This window comes from Rhododendron vialii, chromosome 9a (assembly GCF_030253575.1).
Source record: "Rhododendron vialii isolate Sample 1 chromosome 9a, ASM3025357v1".
Lineage (NCBI taxonomy): Eukaryota > Viridiplantae > Streptophyta > Magnoliopsida > Ericales > Ericaceae > Rhododendron > Rhododendron vialii.
In genome coordinates, this window is record NC_080565.1 from 37,766,207 (window position 1) to 37,791,888 (window position 25,682).

Here is a 25,682-nt window from a genome sequence, read left to right on the forward strand (position 1 = left end):
ATAGTGTTGTTGTTCTTATGTGGGATTTTCTCATGTTCCTTAAAAATCCAATCTTATAGTTCTGTTAAATGGAACATAGATTTCACTGTCTGAAACCTCCATGTTCAACCTGTGACCTGGGTCCCGAGTCTTGTAACGAGAATATATCCCCCTCCTCTCACAATTGCAGTGGAGAACGATATATATCTCCCTCCTAAGCATTGTATTGTGAGAGGAAGGGGATATATACCCGTTGGAGGCTTTCACCCTGAGGCCTATCCCATCCTACGTATAGCGCATATCCCCGGTTCGTCAAGGCCTTTGGTTTCGATTTGTACGGCATAAAATTGGGCCTTTGCCCCCGGCAAGACTTCATTAAAGTTGTTGACGCAGTCCGCGGGAGAATATTATTCATCGTTTTCTTGGGACATCTCCAAATGTTCAAAAGTCCAAACATCTTGTTCCGATGACTATTGCCGCCGGCTTAATAAATGTGTTCTCAGGAATTGGTAAGCCCTCAGACTGTCCGACAGCGACGTAGTTTACAAACACTTCGATTGATTTTCGAGAGACTAATGTCACCGTCTATTAAGGAACTCATTTTATGGTTGGAGAGAATTTTTGTATGGACCAATCAACCCACCAGAGTTGATAGTTCCTACTAAAAATTTCGAACTCTTTATCTCAGACCTTGTCCCAAAATAATTTCGGTGTGCGTTTGGACTAAGTTAATTTTTGTTAGTGACGGTCGGTATTACTTCATTTTTAGTATTTTGTCATCATTTTTATATCATATCACTTGTTCTACCGAGAGAAATAAGAAAAGTACAAAAGTGTAGACCAAAGTAAAAAAATTAAAAAATCATATAAGATGGTATTTTTTTCAACTTTGGTCTATACTGTTATACTTTTCTCGAGGCTAACGATTAATGTAAAGAATTTGATCGAAATCTAAAAATTTAGGCCAAATAGCCTTAGAGCATCTCCAATCTTGACCCATTTTAAGACTCAAATTTAAAATTTGGTCAAAATCTACAAATAAATAAATAAATCTCTCTAATATTTGACCCAAACCCTTTCCCATTTTGGATTTTACCCATTTATATTTCCCCAAATTTGAGACAACCCAAGTCTCTCCCCATTTTCCCCCCAATATTCCAACAGCTCTTTTCGCTTTTCAACGGCTCCTTTCATGCCATTATGAGAGCATGGCGTCATAGACTCCATTACTTTCCCAAACTTGGATATCTCTCTCTCTCTCTCTCTCTCTCTCTCTCTCTCTCTCTCTCTCTCTCTCTCTCTCTTCCCTTGGATATCTGAATGCTGAAGTCTCGACGATCTCTCCCAATTCTCTCTGGAAGAATCCTGAAGCTAGTTGCAAAATAAGAACCGCGTCGTTGAGGAGAGATGTGTGCTACCATTTTGGCTGAAATCGTTGGGGGAAACAAAAATGGAGGAAAGTAGTCTTGAAAGCATAAAAAAACAACATAGTTGGGCAATGGATCATTTTGCCATTGGAATGAGCCCGACACAAAATAGATTTTTACCCAAATTTTGATCCAAATTTGGTTTAAAATGTGGGTTAAGGCTGGAGATGCTCTTAGTAAAATAGGTTTGGGGAGCTTAGAGCATCTCCAGTCTTGACCTATTTTAAGACTCAAATTTAAAAATGGGGCAAAAACTACAAAAATCTCTCTCCAATCTTTGACCCAAACCCTTCCCCATTTTGTATTTTACCCATTTTTTTGCCCAAATCTAAAACAAGTTTTGCCTTGATCCATTTTTCCAACGGCTAGTTAGAGAGAGAGAGAAAGAGGGAGGATGAGGGAGAGAGAGAACCTCGTCGGCAGTGGCGGCAGGCCGAGGGCCGGCGGTCTGAGAGGTGATGCAGAAAGTGGCAATGGCATTGTGACCTCTAAGCCGTCTTGGGTCCCCTAGAGTTGGCGTTATCTTCTGGCCTCCGATGATGATGATGAATGAGTTTCAGAGTTGTCTTTTGTCGTTGTGTCTGGTTCTGGGTTTTGCGTGAAATTTTTTTTGTGTTTGATTCTTGGGGAGAGAGAGACGGAGATGGAGAGAGAAAAATACCAGGTCTCCTATTTTGGATCTGATTGTTTTACCTTATTTACCATTATGCCATTAAGAATAAAATGTATATATATTTGGGTAAAATTTGAGTTTGATGGTTGGAGATGTGTCTATCCAAAATGAGTTTTTATCTAAAATTTGACTCAAATTTGAAGAAAAATATGGGTGAAGGCCGGAGATGCTCTGAGAGAATATGTGGCATGGCCAGGGACACTGAGAATAATTTCTCGTTCACTGGAATGCGACTTTACTTGGGTAAATAAGAAAAGAATCAAAAGGCTTGTATGTAACGTATGCTCAGCAGCTCAAGCAACTCAACTCTTTGCTTTTTTCTAAATGGAAGCTGTTAATTCACGGAAGGATTTGCTGGTGCCACGGAAATTAATTACACATCATCCTAATATGCCTCAATTGCCCTCCCTAGTAATCAGTTTTGTTTTGACTTCAAATCCCACTTCAAATCTTTTTCATTCCTAATCCACTTTAATACTCCACTACACAAGATCCCAACCAAAGTCAGTACAAAGAATAACTTCCTATAACTCATTCCTCATTTAAAAAACAACTAGCGTCTTGTCCGTTCGATGCGCGGATTGTCACATATGGCTCTTGGAATTTTCTCACTTTTCTCGTAAAATAATTTAAAAAATTAACAATAATAAAAAACAAAAGAAATGAAGAAAAGAGATAGATTTCAATAAAAATTGTCAAGGGTTAAGTGAATGATGCATTACAAACTTTTCCTTTGTTTTTTTTTTTTCCCTCTTGGAACTTCATAGTACATGTTCTCATTATTTTCTAATGCTTCTTGGAATGCATCTTTAATGGCGGACGAGAATATTAATTTTGATTTCTAATGGTTCTGGTTATGTCTTGCTAATAGTGATTTGCAGTTAACCTTGAGAGCAAAAATATATTTATTATTTTAATTCTTTGTAGAAGAAAGAATTTTGATTGGGATCTTAGGAAAGCAATGGCTATGAAGAAGTCAAAACAAAGCTGATTACTAGAGAGTGCAATAGGCATATTACCTAGGTTGATGTGTAATTTCAAGCTAAAAAATGATGGGTTTATTGAAATATAAAAATATGCATTATGGATCTTGTTTGAAAGATTTCATTGAGATCTTTAATACGGTGCAAAAAAAATTGAAAAATTATTTTTCATTTACATTATTTTTGAGTTTGAAAATGTGAAATAAGTACTTATTTTTTAAGAAGGTGTTCTGGAACGGACTCTTAATCAGAGACTGTTACTCTTCTTGTTTCTTCCCACTTTACCCTTCAACCATTCCGCGTAATCGGCCCGTTTACTATTTCGTTTCTTTATTCTCACGAAGACAAAAAAAAAAAAAACTCTTGTGACGGAAAATAAAGAGAAAATCAAACGCCAATCCTGAATTTTGCAGATTTTTTATAAATAAAATGCCAGGGATACAGCCGCCCGTGCACACAAATGAGTTCGAAATAGTTCCATGTGTATAAATCTCTGTTTATTATCTCTAATTTACGTGGATTGAACAATTCTAAATACATCTGTATCGATGAAGAAACGAAACCTGCAGTGCGCCAATGCATTATGAGGTGTAGGGTGCCTTGGTTTGATCACTTGAAATTTAGTCATTGTGATTTTGAACCGTTCATTTTGTATAAATTATTGAACACTACGTAAAAATTTAAAATCAAGTTAATCGGATATCGACACCAACATGATCCAGATAAATTTGTCTAATAGCAGTACATTTTCAAAATTATCTTGACCATCTATTTTTATATGCTTAGAGCCCGTTCCAGAACACATTTTTAAAAAATAAGTACTTATTTCATATTTTCAAACTCAAAAATAATGCAAATAAAAAATAAAATTTTTTTTTTCACCATATTAAAGATTTCAATGAGATCTTTCAAATAAGATCCATATTGTATATTTTTATATTTTAATAAATTCATCATTTTTTAGCTTAAAATTGACTTCTTAAAAAATAAATACTTATTTAGCGTTGCGAAACGGGTTCGACCAATGGGTTAATAATATCTGATCAATCCATTTTTTTCTTAAATGATCCACCCAATGTACTACTTTTCAATATGCACGGTTCAGATATGATGATAAAATCTTTATTAGACACAAAGATGCGCCCTACAACACCATAGTTTATTGGCGCACAGCGGCATTCCCTTGTCCGGTAAAATTAGGCAACTGCTCAGACCTTTCCAAACACTGTCTTAAATTCCTCTCTCTCTCTCTCTCTCTCTCTCTCTCATCAATACACCTTCCCCAAATCACCACCATTCTCACTCCTCTGACTTCTCTTCTTCCCTCTCCCCACTCATCTACATATTCTCATCTCCTTTCTTCAGCAAAGGGTTAGGGTTTCAAATTCGTACATACATATATCTCCACACGCACACACATACATATCAGATAGATATACACAGACTGTACATATAGGGGTCTCAAAATGGAGACATCAACTAGCGTCGATCCCGATACCCTCACCAATTCTCCCAATTCAAGAAGGAATCAATTCCAATTTTCAACGCTAAGTTTCTTGCGAGCACCTGTGTCGACTCTTCTAGAATACTCCGGCATTCTTCGACCTAGGTCAGATCACCTCGAGACCGAGGGTTTGCTATCCAACAGCGACGATTCTCATTCGCCGCTCCGACGCCGTCTGAGCGACGCCGGAGCTCAGACGTCGAGCAGTAACAGCGGAGAGGTCTCGATCAGGATAATCGGGGCCGACGGCGGTGGGTTCGACGAGAGCGAGGAGGCGGCGATTGCCGGCGTGGCGGGTGAGGGTGGGAATAGCGGAGGTGATGAAGACAGGGTTAGGGTTTCGTCTCCGTTGTCCGCGGGTGGGGCCGGGAACGGGCCCGCGGACGGAGACGGTGGTGAGGGGACGGGTGGGGGTAGTAACAATGGGAATAGGGATACGTCGCCGTATCAGAGGTATGATATACAGCAGGTGGCGAGGTGGGTTGAACAGGTTCTTCCGTTTTCGTTGCTGTTGTTGGTGGTCTTCATTCGTCAGCACTTGCAAGGTAGTAATCTATTTGGTTTTGACCTTCCTTTATAATCTTATGTAATAGTAATTGTTTGTTGTAATTTAATCGTTTGTTGTAATTACAAGAACTTGATTATGCGCAGTTGGTTAAATACTCGTAATGCTTAGATGGTAACGTTTGTTAGAAATCGTATGCAATCTGTGAAGGATGTTGTTTTTGGGTGCATCGTGCAGTTAATTTATGAGATGTTTGGGTCCGGTGGGACCATGAGAAGAGATATATTTACATCCCAGAGGGGCTTCAATTGGAGATACTATAATGGAAATTCCTAATTTCCATTGAATAAAAGAAATTGAATTGAAACCTGTTTCTCTTCATTTGGGAAAGCTTGCTTGTATGAATGTTGAAGCGAGACTTTTTCTCTGGTGTGTATCAGGGAAAGCTTATGTAGGTTACACTAGGTAGTAACATGTAAGTTTAGCTTGTGTAAAGTTGGATGTCATCGAGCTTTAGACTAGTTAAATTGGAACCCAACTTAAGCTTGTGGGTTAAGATCATCTTAGCTGGTTCAGTTTTGTATTTGCACGGTTCAATGCATTTAAGTTTTGCTGCATACTTGAGTGTGCAGGGTTTGTGCCCCCTTCTTTGGTTGCCTTTCTTTTTTGCGCTTATGCACAGCTTGGTCTGCAATTTACCTAGAGCTTGGGCTGAAATAGGGATGGAAATTTCTTCCTCACTGCGCTATGAGCGAGATTTCCCATTTTTTCTTCCTTAGGATTGGGGATGGTAAAACTTTTCCAGTCGTGTTTGGGGCTGTGGACTATTCGAAATATCCCCTCACAGCACCAATTGATCCTGTTTGCATAGTACTTTAAGATTTGGTGTTCGAAACCGTAACTAACAAGCAAAGCATTTATGTAGAGGTGGTAATCACAACCCATATTTTTTAACCCATCCTAAACCGCCCTCTTATAACCCAACCCAACCCGACCATATCGTATTATGGATTTATATGGGTTTCCAACCCATATAAACCCATATTTACATGGGTTTAGATGGGTTACAAATGGGTTCAATATGGGCTAGAATTAAAAAACCACACTCACCTTCACTGACCAGTGACCACGTAATCACACGCCAAGCTTCTCCGGCCCAATGATACCTTGTTCTTGGCCGAGCTTACAGACTTGTCACTTCCCAAAGGTTTGTTTTTGTTTGTTCTTTTTTCTTTTTTTGAAATAATATGTTTTGGTTTTGGTTTGACCCAAAACTACTCTCGTTCTCTATATTTCCTGTTCAAATAAAAAACTTGTTTTTTCTAAATTGAGTTGTATTTATAGAAAAAATAATCAAAGAAGAGAAGTTGTAAAATCCTTAACCATATAAGTTTTTGATAAATTTTCTGCAAAATCTTCTCGTTACGCTAACCAAAATAATTACTTATTTTTTAAATAAATACTTATTTTTTAAATTAAAGATGATGTATTCCGAGAGAGGGTAGGTTTGGCTTAAAAAGTCAAGTTTAACTTCTTTTTTTCATTTTTATTAAAAAAAATCGCATTTGTTAGTTTTTCGATTATGACTTATTGATTCATCTCAATGGGAGGAATCGAAAAGTATTACATTTTTATCGAAACTTAATTTTTTTTTTTTAAAAAAACAAACAATTAAAAAAGACACTGTATGAAATACACTTGTGTTTTTTTTAGAAAATTATGAATTTCGATCACTACTTTTTCAATTCCTATTGGCGAGACAAATCAATAAGTCACTAAAATTTGACGCATAACTAACAAATGTGAAAAAATTTGAATTAAGACGAAATAAAGTTATGCTTAAAATGTTAAACTTTTAATGATATGTAAATATTTAAAGAAACCCAAATTTGGTATAGAAACAAAAATACGGAGACTGCGAATTGGGTTCGGCCGTTTGGGAGTTTGATACTGTACATGGACAACAAATCCATTTCAACCCGCCTACTATTGACCCGTATTCAACCCGTCCATATTCAACCTAGAACCTGTCCAAACCCGTCCATTTATCAACTCTAGAAAATATAGACAAAATTACTTCGTTTGTCAGTGAATGCTGGTGCACTACAATAATATACTCCCGGCCTCAAAGAATCACCACCCACTCCAGTCATTATTACAATTTACTACAAAACACTGGGGGAAGAGTGAGTCGGAATACAGAAGAGAAGGAAAAGAAGGAAGGGGAAAACGGTGGAGGGTGGGGGGGGGGGGGTGGGGGAGAAACGGGTTGGGTCGGGAGGGTTTGGGTTTGGCTCGACCCATATCTGACCTGACCTATTTCAACCCGTTTACTTTTGACCCAGATTTGATCCGTCCATATTTGACCCGCGACCCGTTTTAACCCGCCTATTTGCTACCTCTACATTTATGTAATGCCCATAAGAACTCAGAACTTGGGTGGTATGTGATGAAAAATTCCAACCAATGACAAGTACTTTCGTATGGTTCATTTTCAAGTGCTCTTCTGATTTCAGCCATCTTCTTTTTTGAATATGACGGAAATAGAAAACCACTTAGGCCTTTGGAAGGCTACACCTGCAAGATCTGCATATAGGATGTCTCCAATCTCCCTCAAAGGAGTCAGCAGTTTTACCTTGTGATATTCTTGATCAACACCCATGTTGGCTAGCCTGTCTTGTTTCCCTTACTCAAAGTGTGACCGGTGGTGCAATTTGCACCTTCCATGCAGATTAGTTGGCAGTCCGTCCTTGATCAGTCACGTTGCTATTTCAGAATCTATTGTAACTCAGGCAACTTGGTTGATTCATTCTTCAATCGTAAGGGTGAGCCCTCTGAAGTTGCCCTACTGTTCTGCCTAAAAACTAGTACAGTGAGTCTCTCATCAAAAAGACAAAACTAGCAGCCCAGATTCCTTGATGAGCTCTCGGAAAGCACCTGCAAAACCAGTTGGCTCTGGATTTCTTTTTGACTTCCATCCATGTTCAGCTTTATTTTCCCTGCAAAGGGAAAATTCCATGGGTGAAGGGACACGTTTGTCTCTGATCTTTGTCTTTACAGTTGTGACTGGCACAGCTGTTGGTTTGCACATGTTCGCCACTGATCTTTCACCCTGAATTTCATGCTTATAAAGGGCCAAGCTCAACGTTAGAAGGAGAGACTGGAGTAGGTGCTAACCTCCGGGATAACAGTTCGGGGATTTGAGTGTTCGAAAAATCCATTGCTATATGCAGTAGGAATTATTATGTTCAATTATTTATGAATGTTACCCTTATTGATCCTTTGATTTGGTATAGAGTGACGTTATTTTTTGGTATACTGTCTCGCATTTGCATGTTATAATCTTTTTTTCTCCAGTAGATAAGATTGTGATTTGTGGTGAAAAGTTTTGCATATAGGCCATACTTTACTTCTCTTGTATGGGCTTGCTTTCAATTAAATGTTCTTTTTTATCCTATTCTTTTTCCATTGGTGATTCTCTCTTTTACTTGAGGACTTGCAGGTTTCTTTGGCACATTATGGATAACTGCTGTAATGTTCAAATCAAATGATATTCTTCGAAAGCAAACAGCCCTAAAGGTGTGTCTTCTGTCTCCGAATATTGCAGGAACAATGAACTTCGATTCTATCCAGCAAGAAAATGCATGTGTTTTTTTTGAAAGGCAAGAAAATGAAAATGCGTGTTTGGGTGAGAATGGCATCTCAGCTTATTAATTAATGGTTTCTGCAGGGTGAGAGAAAGATAACTGTTCTTATTGGCATCTCCACAGTTTTTATGCTTCAAGTGATTGGTGTTTACTGGTGGTATCGGAATGATGATCTTTTATATCCATTAATCATGGTTCCTCCTAAAGCAGTACCACCTTTCTGGCATGCTATATTTGTCATCCTTGTAAATGGTATGAGTTTGGATCCCTCTTTTAGCTATTTACTTACTGTTGCGGTTTTACCAACTCATGGTACTGGCTTTTGTCTCCTGCTACCTTCATGTGAGTGTTGCATGTATGCTTGGCAATATAAAATTGAAGGGAATATGTTTCCTCAGGAATACTGTAGTTAAGTATTTATGTATTTGTGTGGATGCCTGGATTTTTTAGTCAATGTTATATTCCATGCTCATTAGAATTTCTTTTTACTGTTGTTTTTCTGGCTTGACATCTTTTCACTTGTTTCTTTACATTTGGGAATTTCTCCTTGCGGAGGTTTAATTTATTTTCAGATGCATTTCCTTCAGTGTTATTCCAGTGTGGTGTTGTGTATTGTGTTTGTTCAGCTGCAGTTGTCTTTGGTTCATCTTCACGAGGTTTCTTTTGTTTCAGACACAATGATGCGGCAGGCAGCTATGGCTGTGAAGTGTGTGCTCCTAATGTATTATAGGAATGGCAGAGGCCATAATTTTCGTCGGCAGGTAACCTGAATTCTTCCGGCAGTCAATTATAGGCATGCAATTTGTTGAGTTGTGGGAGAGTTTTCTGATAGTGGATTTGTTTAGGGTCAAATGCTAACTCTGGTTGAGTATACCTTACTGTTGTACCGTGCATTGTTACCAACTCCTGTCTGGTATCGGTTCTTCTTGAATAAAGAGTATGGAAGCCTGTTTTCATCACTGACTACAGGATTGTACTTAACATTCAAGCTAACCTCTGTTGTTGAGAAGGTACATTTCCTGATGTTATTATTTATTGCACCTGACTTACTCATTTCCCTTTGTAAATCTGGAAACCCAACTTTCAAGAGACTACAGAAATTGGGTTTGCTGTCTTGAACTTTGTTCTGGTTTTTCCATTCAGGTACAATCCTTCTTTGCTGCTTTGAAGGCATTATCACGGAAGGATATCAATTATGGGTCTTATGCCACGTTGGAACAGGTATGTTGGTGGATTTTCGAACTTTCTAGAATTTTTTCAACTTGAACATAGGAGCTGGCAGTTATATGCAGTGGCATCCTTTATGAGTTTGATTTTTCCTATAGCCACTCAGAGTCTGCAGTGCATTCAATCGTTAACCAGGAAATTAACTGTAGTACCTTTTTTCCCCTGTAACCAATGCATGCTAGAACTCGGGCCTTGTCACACGCTAGAACTGGGGGCACAAATGACAGTTATTACCACACATGCACACTTAAAATTTGAAAGGACATTGAATTGGAAGTGCACTCCTTTATCAACTAACACCAAAATGCTGTGAGGTGGAATATAGTACCGTCTAATGCGTTTCTTATGCGTTTATATTGGTACCCTTGAAAATGACATCAGCAGAATGGGAAGATACACCAGCTAGCTGTCTAGTTTTCCTTGTAACTTTATTTTTGGTTACTTTGAGAACTGTGTGCAAGAGGAAATTCAGACAAATGATTATGTTTAATCATCTCCAAACCAAGATGCATTGAGTGGAGAGGCGGCCAGGGCTCGTACACTAGTTTTGGAGCTCACAATTAACCAATGTGGGACAATCTCTAACCCTCCTCTGCACATGCAACCCCCGAGTTGCATGTGGAGAGGTAAACAAAGGATCTATATTATTGGGAGCATAACAAAACGAGGTACACTAGGACACAGACAATGGGGCAATCAATAAAGAGAGTCTTGTTCAAAAGCCTCTGAAAGCTTGTGTCTGATTCCATGTCAAAGCATCCAACTCATAACCAATTGGCAATTAGTGAAGAGGCCGCCATGCTCATATACTAGTTTTGGAGGTTAAGGAGGTTAAAATTAATCGATGTGGGATAAGCTCTAGCAAATTAGAGTGTAAATTTGTGCATGTTCTTTTGAAATGGATTGGGTGCTTCATAGGATTTTTCTGTGATGATAGCTGTGTGCTAAGGGGTCAGTCGTGATATTGTGACTAAATCTCCGTATAACTTATATGCATTATTGAAGTTGTGCGACGAACCTCCTTCCTTTGTGCGGACAAATTATTCCTGTGATTTAAGCTGTTAGTAACTTGATGCAGGTAAATACAGCAGGAGACTTGTGCGCAATTTGCCAGGAAAAGATGCATGCTCCAATTCTACTGCGCTGTAAACACATTTTCTGTGAAGACTGTGTTTCTGAATGGTCTGTTTCTGATTTTGCTGCTTTCCATCTTAATTCTGTAACTTTACATCATGAAATTTGGTAGCTTTGTACAAATGGATAGGGCTTGCATATATAAGGTAACTTATCTAGAATCTAGATAGGTGGGGAACTTGTGGAATGACTAGGTAGTCATGGTTCTTAGGTCCACGATTGAGGATACATAACCAAGAGGGCATAAGAGCTATTCACTGGCAGTGACGGTCTGATTGGACACTGACCCAAGGAAAAAGGGTACACTAGTAAGGGGTTGGTTTTCTTGATGACTATACATTCTTCGGACGCGTAGGGTATGTACATTGGCATGGGATCTGTGAGGGCAATGTTATCCTCTACCAAGTACTTTTAGGCTGTGTTTGGAGATTGGATTTTTGTAGGATTTTATGAGGGAAAGAAAAAGGTGAAAGGAAAAAAGAACTAGATAATGAAGTGAAGCAGCTTAGCCCTTGTATTAATTTCATGATATCTTCTTCTTTACTGTTTCCTTACCTGTCAAAGTTAAATCTAAATATGAACAGGAATATTTTCACGTTTATGTAGAATTGAAATCATCTGTGGAGTATTATTGTTCAGTTGCTGTCAATGTTGAATGCAGAATTTGTAGAGAGTGTAGCTTAAAGAAGAGTTTCAGTTACAGAAGTTTTTTGGTGTTTGGGTTATTGTTGTGTCTGATTTAGTCACGGCCAGTGTTCTTTGTTCCATCAGGTTCCCCTTGTGACTAACATCAATTATTCTTGTTTCAAGGTTTGAGAGAGAAAGGACATGCCCTTTGTGCAGGGCCTTGGTTAGACCCGCGGATCTTCGTTCATTCGGGGATGGGTCAACAAGTTTGTTCTTCCAATTGTTCTGAAATTCTGTGTTGTCGCAAACCATGTATCTTCTTCCCCATCAAACTGCTGTTTCCCCAAAATTTTCATCTTTTTGCATAGTCTTAGTTTTGACTTTACACATTGTCTCATTCTTGAGTTGCCTTGAAAAGTTGCTGGTTGCAAGGTATCACCAGAATTAGCAGATGGATTGACAATACGTTCTTATGTTGTATTCTTGGAAATTATTGTACATTTGGCCTCGAGGTCAGTTGATTTTCATGAAGGTGATCAACACTATTGCTTTACCTTAGTGCTATGATTGAATGTACTACTAGGCATAAGATTTGAATTGTCGTGCCCCAATACAAGTCCGTAGGCGTGGTTGCGGATCTCAAAAAAAAGAGAAGAAAAATACTAGTCCGGAGAATATCCAATTTCTTTAGTTTTCTGATGATTTGTATGGCTTAATCTCCCAGCAAAAACAAGGTCATAAAATATTTGAACATTGTTTGACAGCAATTTTTGTTGGGTTTTTTTAAAGTGGCTTTCTCGTCAAAGCACTAACGAAATTAAAAGAAAAAAATTGGTGAAATTTCACAGCTACCCATGGTCCCATTGAAATGTTCTACCTTAGCTGTCATTTGACATTTTTAATGTCAATAAGTCTTTTCAAAGAAAGTGAAATTTTCGCCCTTTATCAGCTCCATGAGCCACATGGCTTAATTGACATATTTATTTGTTGACTATATAATGGCTTTATATAAGTGAAGCTTTTGACTCGACAAGCTATTAGAGGTGAGCAAAAAATTCGTCAAACCGCCAATCCAGTTCAAATCGAAAGGTTTGGTTTGATTTTTTAGTAGTTTGGTTTTTAGAAACTGCATTATATGGTTTGGTTTATTGATTCACGTTCACGGTTATGATTCTACACCGATCCGATCCGAACCGTATAGTATAATATAGTATAGTATAGTATAGTATATATATATATATATATATATATATATATATATATACACACACATATAATTTTATTATGATTCACCAAATAAATATGGGAGCCTTAGTAAAGTACTTTTCTAATTTATTAATCCTATTAAATCCACCACAATATTTAGTTTTCATTCCCTGCCAGATAATTTAGACTAAACTTCTACTATATATCAAACCCATTTCTAATTTTCAGTATTTCATTTTATTAGTTTAAGACTTGAGGCAACTGTTGGTATTATACTCTTTATTAGTAGGTCGATGTTAATGTGTTTTGGTAATTTGATTAAAATTGGATTTAATATAAGTTTTCTTTTAATTTATCTTCACAATTTTAAGTACTTTGAATATTTTTTTGAAGATGATAGCTTAGTTCAAAGCAAACCGTGGTTTAAAATCAAAATCAAACCGTATTTTAATGGTTTGGTTCTATGTCTTTTGTGGGTTGGTTTGGTTCTCCAAATTTATAAATTTGAACTAATTTGGAGAACCAAACCACACTAACATCGACCAAAAAAATTTGGTTCGATTTATAAATTTATAAATTTGAAGAGAGAACAAGGGAGTTGGATAATTTTTTCCAGCGTTAAGAGGGCAAGAGTGTAAATTTAGTTCCATTGGTCGTGGCAATAAAGTATGTACTCGTGGCATTTTCTGCGCCCATTGGTTTACTATAAAGCCAAACAAAATCCAAACCATGCTCACCCTTACAAGCTACATTGGTCTCCATAATTAGTCGAAATGCGCGTAAATTGGCCCTGAATCATAGTTATCAAAAAAAAAAAAAAAAAGGCGGCACAAGCTATCCTTGTAAGGTGGCAGAGTTAGAATCCTAACTTACAGGCTGAAATTTGGGACGGAGAGAGCATGTAGTTAGTGGGCGATATGGAACTATTTCACTACATACTATAGTCTATAGAGGGGTCAAGATTGTCTGCAAAACATAAAATAAAAAATAAAAAAAAATTCAACGTAATTACTCCAATTGATAATGTTTCAAAATATCACTCTCTCTCCTCCCATTGCATTGCACCACATGTTCATCGAGGTGTTTCTTCTTGTCATTATCACGGCACGGGTTTTCCCTTTTAGAGAAAAAATATTATTTCTGGATGAGGGGGAAATCATCGGGTTTCTGCCTAGTCCCACCGTGTGTTCATCGAGGTAATCTGAACCGTTCATTTTGTAGCGCTCGCAAAATAATATATGCACGATAAAAATAAGCTTTATTGGACATTCATAGGTATGTCAAAAATTAAATTTTGGTTTATAAAACGGATGGTCATTCATGTTTTAACTTAAAAACTATTAATAGAATTCATGCCGTCCATTTTATAAACCAAAATTCAATTTTTGATATACCTATGAATGTCCGGTAAAATTGATTTTTTTGCATGGATACACTATTTTGCGAGCTATAAAAGATGAACAGTTCAGATTACCTCAATAAACACACGACAGGGTCCACAAATGGCGCCTCATCCGGATATAACTCATTCTCTTTTACATAGTGTGTAATCTTGAAACAGAAATGAATAGCCGTCCTTTGAGCTAGAGAGCTTGTTCGAGGCAAGACCGAAACGCAACTTAGTTCCGTAAGGGTTTTAGAGAGATGAAAAAGAAAGTGTTTTTTCTCTCTCATACTACAAGATTGTGTTTTCTCTGTGTGGAAATTTCTTCATTGACCATGTTCGGTTTGGGTTTTGAGATAGTTTTTTTGGATAATAAATGGAGAGAGATTAATAGATAAATGAGCGTTAAAATTTATTTAAAACTGTGCGCATAGAAAAAAATTTGAGTATAAAGTCCCAAAACGAACATAGTTATATCCAGATATGGCAATCCGGCTTTATCCATATTCCGAGTTTTCTTGTATTTCTTGATGCAGCTAATAAATTTGGAGCCAAGACTTATCTCCCACACAGGGAGTAATGCTAGGCTTATAACATAATCCTATAATATATTTGTGATAAAATTGAGTCAAGTACTTACACATATTTAATTAAGTTGATTTTTAACGGGATTATTTGAAAAAATAATTTAAAATTGACCAACGGATCCGATTATTTACGTGAAATTCGTAGTAAACTCCACACGCAACGTGTGTACACCGTATGTACCCCGCTTGACGGTACCCCCTACCAATAGCAGGTGTTTGCCCCATCTTTGTCAACGTTTAAGATTTGCCGAGGATTCTGCTTCCGTCCCTGTCTCTGACTCTCATCACGAAAGGGACCCTTCATCTTCCCCCCATTATTTAAACACAAAATTTCCTCTCCGTAATTCTCGCGGCTACTATTTGAGTCTATTTCCCATGTTTCCTTACAACCCCTGCTGAAATAAATAAGTTCTTTTTATGGTGTTGTTCAAATTAGTTCACTCGTATCTTGACTAATTTCATTAGCTCACGTGTGTCTTGACTAATTTCATTTCTGATCCGGTCAAATAAAGAATTTGTAAAAGATTAGTACTTTTTTGCTTGTTCGATCCCAAGAAGCGAACCCTAATTAATTGTGTGGATTGCGGAGAACAAACTAATCAACCCACCGATATAAAACCTGGGGCAATAAACAAGTTCTTTACCCTATCATTTGTTCTCACCCTGGTTTTCCTCTCTCTCTCTCTCTCTCTCTCTCTCTCTCTCTGCAGTGAATTCATATTGAAATTTATGCGGAGCACGCATGGAGATTCAGGGTTTCACTTTTGAAGGCACGCCCATTAATTATCAGCAGTTTAAGTTTTCCTTGCCTCTTTTGTCTCATGTTTTCAGTACAAGTTGACTAGAAAATTAGCAATCTTTTTGGAGAATTGGGGTTGTTTTTTTATAGAAATCTAAATCTAAATCGGAAGAATAAGAAATCTAGGCGTGTGTGTATATAATGTGCATGCCTAGATATGATCTGTTCTCCCTTAGGTCTTCTGGTTTGAAATAATTTGAGATGAAAATGGGAAATGGGTACTTCATTGCTTTATTGTCAAAACCTATAACTAGGGTTAGGGTTTGATGGAAACGAAGCTTTGACGGTATTTCATGTCGGGTACATTTACCAGGTTTGAAATTTTCCGTCGTCAAGATTTGGCCTAAAGAATAGGCCGATTAGTTTGGTTTCATCATTTCTCAGTTCTGTTCCTTTGTTTGATCTGAAACTATTTCTTTGTCACATGGCTAGCACTTGAACTTTACCCCGAAAGGGGGATCTCCAAAAATGTGCTCTCCGGTTGTCATTTCCGTTTTACCGATCTCCTTTACGCACAATCACTAAGCGCGTCATGGTAGTTTGATCCATTGATCATCAAAGAGTGATATGGCAATAGTCTGCAGTACCACTTTGTATAATTTTCATGGTAGAAGCTACTTTTGGTACCATTTCATGAGAAGTATTCCCTATCACAATTTTCTTCAAATGATTTTTTCAAGAGTTCCAAATTTTTCAATCATGAAGTTGGTTTTGATATTCTTCCCTAATCAACCAAGAAAATTACCTCATTCTGCTTGTGTTCAAGTTTCATGGTACTCTAGTGCTTTATTCTGAGTGCTCTACATAGTGGAAAACTCACTATGGGTTTTATTGAAGAAGTAAATAATGCCTCACCTTTTGCTGTACGTTTGCAAACGTTAGAAATAGATTTTCACTTACTTTCCATATGTGGATGTGAGATGAATTGCACGAATCCGGTGGAAAGAAGCTCCCGAGGAATGGTTGGAGGGAGCTTTCTTCGGCCCACTCGTGGAAGAGATAAGGGGTCTGAACTAGCTGCCGACTCATTCATTCAACCACTCAGTAGAAAGGGAACTCGTTTGGTTTGCTACTGTGATTGTGTGAATGATGCGGGAGATAGTTTTCATTCCTCTCCCTCTGTGCTTGGACTGAAGGGAGCTCCCTCTTTCTGTTGCCTTTATTCCCCTTTCATGCCTACCGGAGACTTTTACTTGTAAACATCATCTTTTCTGTTGTCATCTTCTTCTTTTATGTAACTTCAGCAGGCTCATGAATGCTCATAAATCATAATCTCAATCGTGCTGTAAGATAAGGTTTCCTCGCTTTGCTGCTTGCATCTCCCATCGTGCATGCTAATAAATATCTTCTATAAAGGGCAAACTCTTCATATTTAACTGAATGGCTTTTAAACACCTGAACTCGATCTGTAAGATCATGAGCATCTTATTCTTATTCAACCTTGTTTCGGGCTTATGTATGTGTAACGATGCAGATGATGGTTTACATGCTGTAAGGCTAGCTCATTACCGCATCAAACTTCTGTCTGTGGTGGATTTTACGTTGTTATTAGGGAATCCTATTATCAGGTACCTTGCTAGCTAGCTTGTTCACAGGCTCGATCTCCCTCTGGTAAGTTCGAATTAGATCCACCATGTTCTTGATCCCATCTGCTAAAACCTAGTCTCCTTGCTTCCTTTCTTCTTTTTCTTTTTTCTTCTAACTTTTCAAGAAAGGTGGAATTCCCCTTCAGGCTTCTTTGCAATATGCATATAGTTTCTTTGAACGTCGAAGGTTTATTTAGAGTCTTGAGACTTGTGTTTGCTCTTTCCTTTATCTGAGGTGTGCTTCTAAACAATGCCCTACTCTTTTTGTTTGGAAACTACATGGTTTGGTATACTCGGAACAAGTTTAGGTTTTGATCCACTTATTATACTTATTACTATGTACGATGTAAATTGTGATTCACACCACGTGCCTCCATTAATGCTATTCGTGGCCTTAAAAAGTGGGAAGTTCATTAAAAATAAGGTAACCGTGAAACATCACAGCAGTAATCATATTATTTCAAGGCCAATCTGAATCTGAATACTGGATTTGAGACTAGCAATTAGTCGCATACTTTAATCACTAGTTGCACGGAGAAAGTACGAGTTCACGTCTACTTTAATGACTAGTTGCATGGAGAAAGTACGAGTTCTTGTGGACTTTAAGGTTAAAATTTAAGCCCCTTTTGGTCCATCGAGAAAGCTAGTACACTTTGATTCATTTTCTTTTCATCTGCATCTCTCCAATGCGTTCTTTTTGCATATACTCCTACTACAGTATTTTTATAAGCATTTGCTTCAGTAGCCCCCCACTGCACTTATGTCGTGACCGAAGCTAAGGTTGGCCACCACGCGTGGGTGGTGTTAGAAGTATGTTTAGCTTCAATAAAGGGCTACGAGGACTCGAACCTGGGCATTGTCCGACCAAATCCGAATTTCCACCACTGAACCAATCCCTCGTGGGTAAATCTAGTTTCCAAGTTCAGTGCATTCCAGTGCAGGTTGTATCTGGATTTTTATTTACTTGCTGGAGAAATCAATGCATGCAGGTTTCTTGAGGTGGTCCCATTTCTTCTTCATTTTGTTTGGGAAATGGGAAAATGTCTGCTTAGTCATGCATGATGTAAGTACTTATTTTTCAAGCACATGTTTTTCGAAAAACTCACCAGATGCTGTTTTCTTGTGGTCCCATTGTTTCCTCATGGCTTTTGGGAAATTGGAAAATTGATGCATAGTGGTGTTGTACTTTCAATCGAGGCATCGCTGTGTCTTCTTCCTTAATCTGAATCTCAAGTTGAAATTCCATACTTGGTTCCACATCTCATCTGTTTTATTAAAATGGTCGCAATGCGGTCCTCTTAATTTCGAAGAGTTCGATGCAAGCCGTGTTTTTGTGTGGACAGATATTGCGATTTCGTGCAACGACGAGTGCTGTTGGTCTCTAGCCTAGTGTCGTGAGATTGGCTCGCTGATATCAACCTCTCTACGGGAGCGAGGATGAGACAGTCTAGTCTATACACGGATCCGCTGCTCATTGTACGCGTCAGTTTGTGACTTGCGCAACGACAACAAACGCTATCTGTTTCAGCATCGTGACATGGTTTTGATGCACGCCTTATTTAGCCTCTCTTCAGAAATCGAGGATATAGCTCTCTACACACTAAGCGAGAGTTTCGATTACTAGGTGCATCGTGCGAGATGGATCTCAAATTCGTCGCTTAGTTTGCGATTTGCACTGCATTGTGCCATTTGGGTCATTGTTCATGAATTGCTCCTATGTGGATTAAAAGACAATACTTCAAGAGGCACTCAGGCATTTGAATAAGAATTTACATCTCTGCATTTGAATTTTCATCTCTGCATTTGAATTTTCATACAGTCACTTTTTGTGTTCTCAAGTTAACGATCCTTCTGTGTAAAATATATGTTTAATTTTGTTGAAACCCGTCAAACTGTGACTGCAAGAAGTTGGCTTCCAAAGTGTCTTGGACCTCACGGATCTAAAAGTGACATAATTTGCTTGCTCGAGGAGGAGCGTGAACGCGAGCGTGAAAGTGTATTTGAAACACATCTCAAACTACTAAGAACTGTGAGAGCGAGAATTGAGAGCGGGAGTGCAATTAAAACTTGAGAGTGCAATTAAACTTGAGAGCGGGAGTGCAATTAACACATCTCAAAATTTCTATATTACTTTGACAAGATCTCTGGGTAAAGGCAAGATTTTCAAGCTCCTCCTCATATTTGTCAAATAAAGTTGAGACAATGAATCAATAAAGTTATGTAGTTTGAGCTACTTGAATTTTGCTCGTGAATTAAAACTTGTACTGAGACCTGTTTAACTTATACATATATTAAATTGAATAAAGGTTGAAAACAAGTTTCCAAATGGATCCGGTTACCTTCCGGTTCATGTTTTGGACTGAAGGAGACAATCGTGATCGTGACTGTCCATTTGCTGCAATCAAGCAATGGTTCGGACATATTTTTAAACTTTGATTAGTAAGAGTTCAAAATTTAAAAATACATCCGAACCATTAAATCTACTAATGAGCGGTCTCCTCCTGTCCAAAAACATGGACTAGAGAGGATCCGGATCCTTTACAAAGTGACTAGTCAGCCCGGGCCCCTTATATATGTATTGATGTGATTTTAGAAACTCTTGGGGTAGTCTTCTGCAGTTAGAAAAACATGAAGGCTTCGAGTGTGAATTTAGAAAAATTGCGCGAACCAGTAGTTGTCAACTCGTCATCTCAGACTCGGAAAAAAGATCTTCTCAACTCAACTCAAAAGCTTCGTCTTCGTCTTCGTCACTCACTAAATTCAGAATTCCTATGATTATTCGCATACTCTCGCTTATCTTCTGATTTTCAATGCGGTAAACTTTTATCAACGAAGAATCCACGACTCACAATGCACAATTCTGATCGGGCCGATACGTCGCCGTTGCCGTCCATGCTCAACGACTGGCAGTTTGGGGAATCCGGAGGCTTAACCTTCACTAATCTGTAAGAGATTGATTTTCATGTCGCTGATTTCCAGATCTGTATGTCTTTGTGTATCTGATTTTCATGTCACTCTAATTTAAGCGGTTGATTGATTTTATCTCTCGTGAACACAAGGAGATTCTTCTTGTCGTTTGGCGTTTTTGAGACTTTGATTGACTGAATTGGCCACTTTTACTCTGTTGGAGTTGGGACCTAAGTCACATAATGCGCATTCTTGTGCGCGAGCTTGAAAGCATCTTTCAAAATATTCTAAGTATACTTAAATTTGCGAGGATTGAGAGTGCGAGCAGGAGCGGAGGGTCGTACTGAAGGATTTGGAGGATAGAGAGAACCAAGATCGCCTTCCATTTTCTAAATAATAGCAGTTCAGTTTTTGTCACATAGGATAGACTAAATAGATAAATGGGCAAAGGAACTAGGTTTTTTACTTGGTACCCGTGGCAGATGTAGAATTTCGCAAAGAGGGAGCCCAAGGCCAAGTTATTTATATTTTGGAGGGACTGTGGTAGAATCATTTACAACTTTGAAGAGACTAGAGTAAAGTTAGTAGGTTTTTGGAGGCTAAAATCTGGTGTCTATACAGAAAAATATGTAGCGATAATGAAGACTTATCAGAATTTCTGGGGGCAGTCCTGGTGTCCGCCTCCGCCCCTTCACGTTAGCAAGAAACAAAGCTGCAATTGACTATTATCTGCTTATGTACTTTTAACTTGACTTATTGCATCTTGGACTTCCATCCGTGTACTCATATACACAAGGGATGTGAAGAAGCTTTCTTTGAGAATAACGGTCTAGGAGAGATAGGGACACTGAAGTTTTGTGAAAAGGATGTGAGAGGCCAGTGATTGAGTTATTGCTGATTTCAGTATCCACTAGATAATGATAGTAATTTGAGGTCAATCATCTCATTGTGAGATACCAAGAGCTTCTATGGTTCTCTACGTGTGTCTAATGAAACGAATTGCTAGGGAAGAATTGCACACTATTGTACGGGTTTGCACCTTCGTAATTGATTATTTCATTAACATAATTGGAGGTGAGCAACTTATCTAAGGCTCACTTAAACTAGAGGGACAGGAGATACAACAATATTGATGAACAGGTACTATCTATTGACAGTCCCATAATGTCTGGTCAGGACAGGGTCAAAGGTGGTGTGTGATGTTTGGTTGGCGAACTAGAGGAGAAAGTGGGTTTCTTCAAACTCAGTTGGTTGTAGGAAAATATATGTAGTTGAGCAAGCAAACCAATTCCGACGGAGGTTTGCAGATGTGAGTAAACTTCGGGCTTCCTCAAGCTTGGAGCAAAAGGTCAAAATGAAAGGTCAAGAGAAAATTTTCTTTCGAATCCAAGTATCGTATGTTATAGCTGCAATTTCCATGCATTAAATATCCTCAATGACGTTTTTATCTCACAGCCTATAGTCCGTACTCAACCAAGTCACAAAACAGTCCCATCTTGCTAGAGTCTAGCTTCCTGAGCAACATCTTATTTCTTATTCTGTAAACCAAAAATTCTTCATGAAGCGGGTTTTGAAAAGAAAGGATTATGGAATTGCACAAAAACTTGTGTATTGTAAGCTGAGTGACGTGCTGGCTTTGGCAATAGTTGGGTCCAGGGTATAACATATTGGGAAAAGGGTATGTGGCAGCCTTGAATATAGAGATATAGAGAAGACAGAGAGCAAAATGAGGTACCTTTGCGAGTAAATCGGAGCAATGTGTTAAATGTAATAAATAATATCAATGTGCGAGGGCTTGAAAATGCAGATTATAGATGTAGATGTTACAGTTCTGTCACGCGTCTGTCAATCTTTAGATTCCACACCTGAATGAAGAACTTGGCATTGTATGTTACTAACCATAGATTTTGCACTGGGTGTTTTCAATTGATAAATTTTCTGCTGGCAGCATCTAAACACAATCGTAAATTATTGAGTTGATTGTCTTATCGCTTGCTTTCTTTGTTTTATCATACAGTTTTGAACTTCTCAAGCATTGTATAGGGTTCTTACTTATGTTGTTCTGGCTTCGTATGACGTGTATTTTGGCAGGTTTTGATTCATTCACATGCTTATGACTATTCCCTCAACCCCATGAGTTCGATTGTTTCAACTTCTAGTGGGATACTTCCACCAACTAGGCTTGGTATGTTTGATTCTGGGGTTTATGATCCTTTTAGCCAGCTAGAACCAGAGTTCAGTGACAGTGATGAAACAGGATTGCTTTCTGTATCATGGAATCAAGACTATAGTTGCTTTGCCGCTGGAACGAGCCGCGGTTTTCGTATCTATAACTGTGATCCTTTCAAAGAAACTTTCAGACGTGATCTGAAAAGCGGAGGATTTGGAATTGTTGAGATGTTGTTTCGGTCTAACATTTTAGCACTTGTTGGTGGTAAATCCAATTCCCAATATCCTCCTAATAAAGTTATTATTTGGGATGATCATCAGTGCCGTTGCATCAGTGAATTTTCATTTAGGTCTGAGGTTCGTGCAGTGAAACTAAGACGGGACCGGATCGTGGTTGTTCTTGAGCACAAGATATATGTTTACAACTTTACAGATTTGAAGCTTCTTCATCAGATAGAAACTCTAGCAAATCCCAGGGGACTTTGTTGCCTTTCACATAGTTTGAATACGTCTGTCTTGGCTTGCCCGGGTCTTCGGCGAGGGCAGGTTCGAATTGAACATTTTGGTCTGAATATGACCAAGTTAATAAATGCTCATGATTCCCAAATAGCATGCTTAAACCTAACAATGGATGGGCTTCTTCTTGCAACTGCTAGCACAAAAGGCACTTTGATAAGAATTTTCAACACAATGGATGGGACTCGGTTACAAGAGGTACTTTACTGAATGATCTTGTATTTGTTTTTTCATTTTTGTCCTTTTCCATAGCCTTATTATGTAGAGCTTTTAATTGCTGTTAAGGTAGTTACTGGGTCTATATGATTCCAACAGTATAGGTGGAATGGAACAATTAAAGGGTAATTGAAATTCCTTCTTTTCATTTGTGCTAAACCCTTCTATGATTCTAGTCAGAGACCACCATCTTGATTAAAATCAGTTTGAAACGTGTTTCCTACGGTAAAGCGACCACAAAAATGGAGAAAATTTTGTAATCATGTCTTTATGCATCTCGCAGAAATCTATCCCTGCATAAAGATGAATTGCAAAATTAAGACTCACAAGATGCAAGTGCACTGTCGCCTAGAGAATTCGGCCTTTTCCAAAAGACCAGTCACTACCTAGCTGAAGGAGTAGGAATCATGTCCATTTAAGAATAATTAATGCATGTATCATCTGTTGCTCCATTAAATAAAATTTGGTCTTGCATTTAACTTTGCATTATCATGACCTTAGTCAATTGAGAAATCTACAGAGGCTTGTAACCCTTCCCTGCATGGTTCCCTTTGCGCCATCTATAATAGAACTACATGTATCCTCTGATCTGTTTATGTAGGGAAATGTGTTTGTGCAATGTGAAGCTAAAAGACATAAAAGGGAGTGCCCTGTATCATGCTCTATCGCCACATACAATAGCATTTCATATATCCTCTGACCTTATTTCGTGGCGAGTCAGAATACCATTTCCCCTTATTTGTTAGTTTTTGGCTTCTGGGCTGGATTTTAAACTTAAGAGCTAACACAACCTCCGTCAAAATTTTCCTTTCTTTTGCATTTGCCTATGGGCCCGGTTACTGAAATGATATTTGTTTATTAATAGGTACGCAGAGGATTGGACAGAGCAGATATTTATAGTATTTGTCTCTCCCCTAACGTCCAGTGGTTGGCAGTGTCAAGTGATAAGGGTACTGTTCATTTATTCAGCCTCAGAGTTCGGGTCATCGGGGAGGACTCATCAATTTCTTCCAGTGCTTCTGAAAGTCTGGCAATGTTCTACCAGAATTCATCATCTTCCCTTGATGCTCTGATTCCTCCTAGTACTAGTGACAACCCTGGATCAACATTGTCTTTTATGAAAGGTTTCAAATCTCAATGCTTGGATTGATTATCAAAAGATTGATACGTTCTAATTGTCTGCATAAGGGTTCAATACATGCCTACCAAGGCAGTTTATAGTAAATCATTTTTATTTGTTTTTGACATGGTCACTGTTTCTTTTTCTATGCAAGGCCAAGAAAAGAACAACCCAAATAGAACTTTAAGACTGCTTTTCCAAATCACAATCATCTTCTGGTCCTTGATTTTTATTACTTTAACTGCTTTTAAACAGTCTATATTTAACATGGTACTACTGTACTAGACAATTGCTTGTAGGTTTGTCCAAGTTTTGTTCATTTGCCAGTACCAGGGGTTATAAAAATGATTCGTACTTGAGGTTTTGTTTTGTTTTCTCCTCCAAACTCTCACGTTTCTGAGTTCTTTCAGGTATTTTACCAAAGTATTTTAGCTCAGAATGGTCATTTGCTCAGTTTCGTTTACCAGAATACACCGAGTTCAGTGCAGCATTTGGATCTCAGAACACTGTCATTATTGCTGGCATGGATGGGAGGTATGATTCATATGAAATTTTCTTCTCTTTTCCTTTCTTTTGCAAATTATGCTGAAGAGGGAAGGGACGGGGTTTATTATATTACCATCTTGCCCTCGTTTCATGCAAAGTTGGTTAGTTGTAGCAACTAGGAAGGGGCCAAAAGTGTAATTTCAAACTTTGACAAAGTTGGATTCTCTCGTCCCGCTGCTCCTCTGCCCGTTTCTGAAATGAAAACTGGCTGGCCGCTTCCCCATTTCCTTCTCCTCTCCACCAAACAAGAGAACCCTCCCTTCATTCTGGCCAGCCATAATTCAAAGTTTTACCTTCGGTGGATCTACTTCTTACCCATTGTAGGAAATAATATTTCTCTAGTACATCACTATGTGCTCTAGAAGGACAAGGATATTATTGAGTACTTACAATGTTAGACAAGAATATAAATTTAGCTTCTCAAAAGTTTTTTTTTATTCAGATTGGACCTTTTCACTTTCTCATCACTTTGCTCTTTGGTTTCCTCTCGTTATCAGTTTCTACAGGTGCAGTTTTGATCCTGTTAATGGAGGGGAGATGTTGCAGCAGGAATATGTCCGCTTTCTCAAGACTGACAATAGACCAAAATAGGGGTATCTCAATAATTCCATGGGCAATAACATGAATGTATACCAGTGTAAATATCATCAGTTCCTCAGTAATTGAAATTTCATTTTGTTACTCCATGCCGTGTGAGAAACATGCAGAGCAGGTGAGTTGTAAATGGTTATAAATTGCTTTAACGACATATTGCTCTTGAAAGGAACTCTTATGTAATTGCTATCGGCTTATATGTGCAAGAGTAATGCAATTCAAGCTAACAAAAGTTACTCGGATTTTATCTGTCAGCTGAGTTATCTCCATCCGAATATTTGCAGCCGGTCATGTTTAAAAGTTCTGCTACTGGGTTTTCATAGTTACTGGGATATGCTTGCTTCAG

At 38.2% G+C, this 25,682-nt stretch overlaps 1 protein-coding gene across 1 annotated transcript; it reads left to right on the forward strand.

Moving 5' to 3' along the window:
* The first annotated feature begins 4,277 nt into the window (after positions 1-4,277).
* LOC131299869 (uncharacterized) lies at positions 4,278-25,585 on the forward strand. Its single transcript, XM_058325443.1, has 19 exons — positions 4,278-5,111; positions 8,574-8,650; positions 8,802-8,970; positions 9,391-9,479; positions 9,564-9,728; positions 9,862-9,939; positions 11,024-11,127; positions 11,890-11,972; positions 12,125-12,238; positions 16,115-16,217; positions 16,491-16,783; positions 17,157-17,250; positions 19,575-19,679; positions 21,182-21,249; positions 21,352-21,425; positions 22,267-23,058; positions 23,942-24,200; positions 24,607-24,730; positions 25,240-25,585. The coding sequence occupies exons 1-19, from the start codon at positions 4,529-4,531 to the stop codon at positions 25,331-25,333; spliced, it is 3,468 nt and encodes a 1,155-aa protein (XP_058181426.1). The 5' UTR covers positions 4,278-4,528; the 3' UTR covers positions 25,334-25,585.
* The last annotated feature ends 97 nt before the right edge of the window (positions 25,586-25,682 follow it).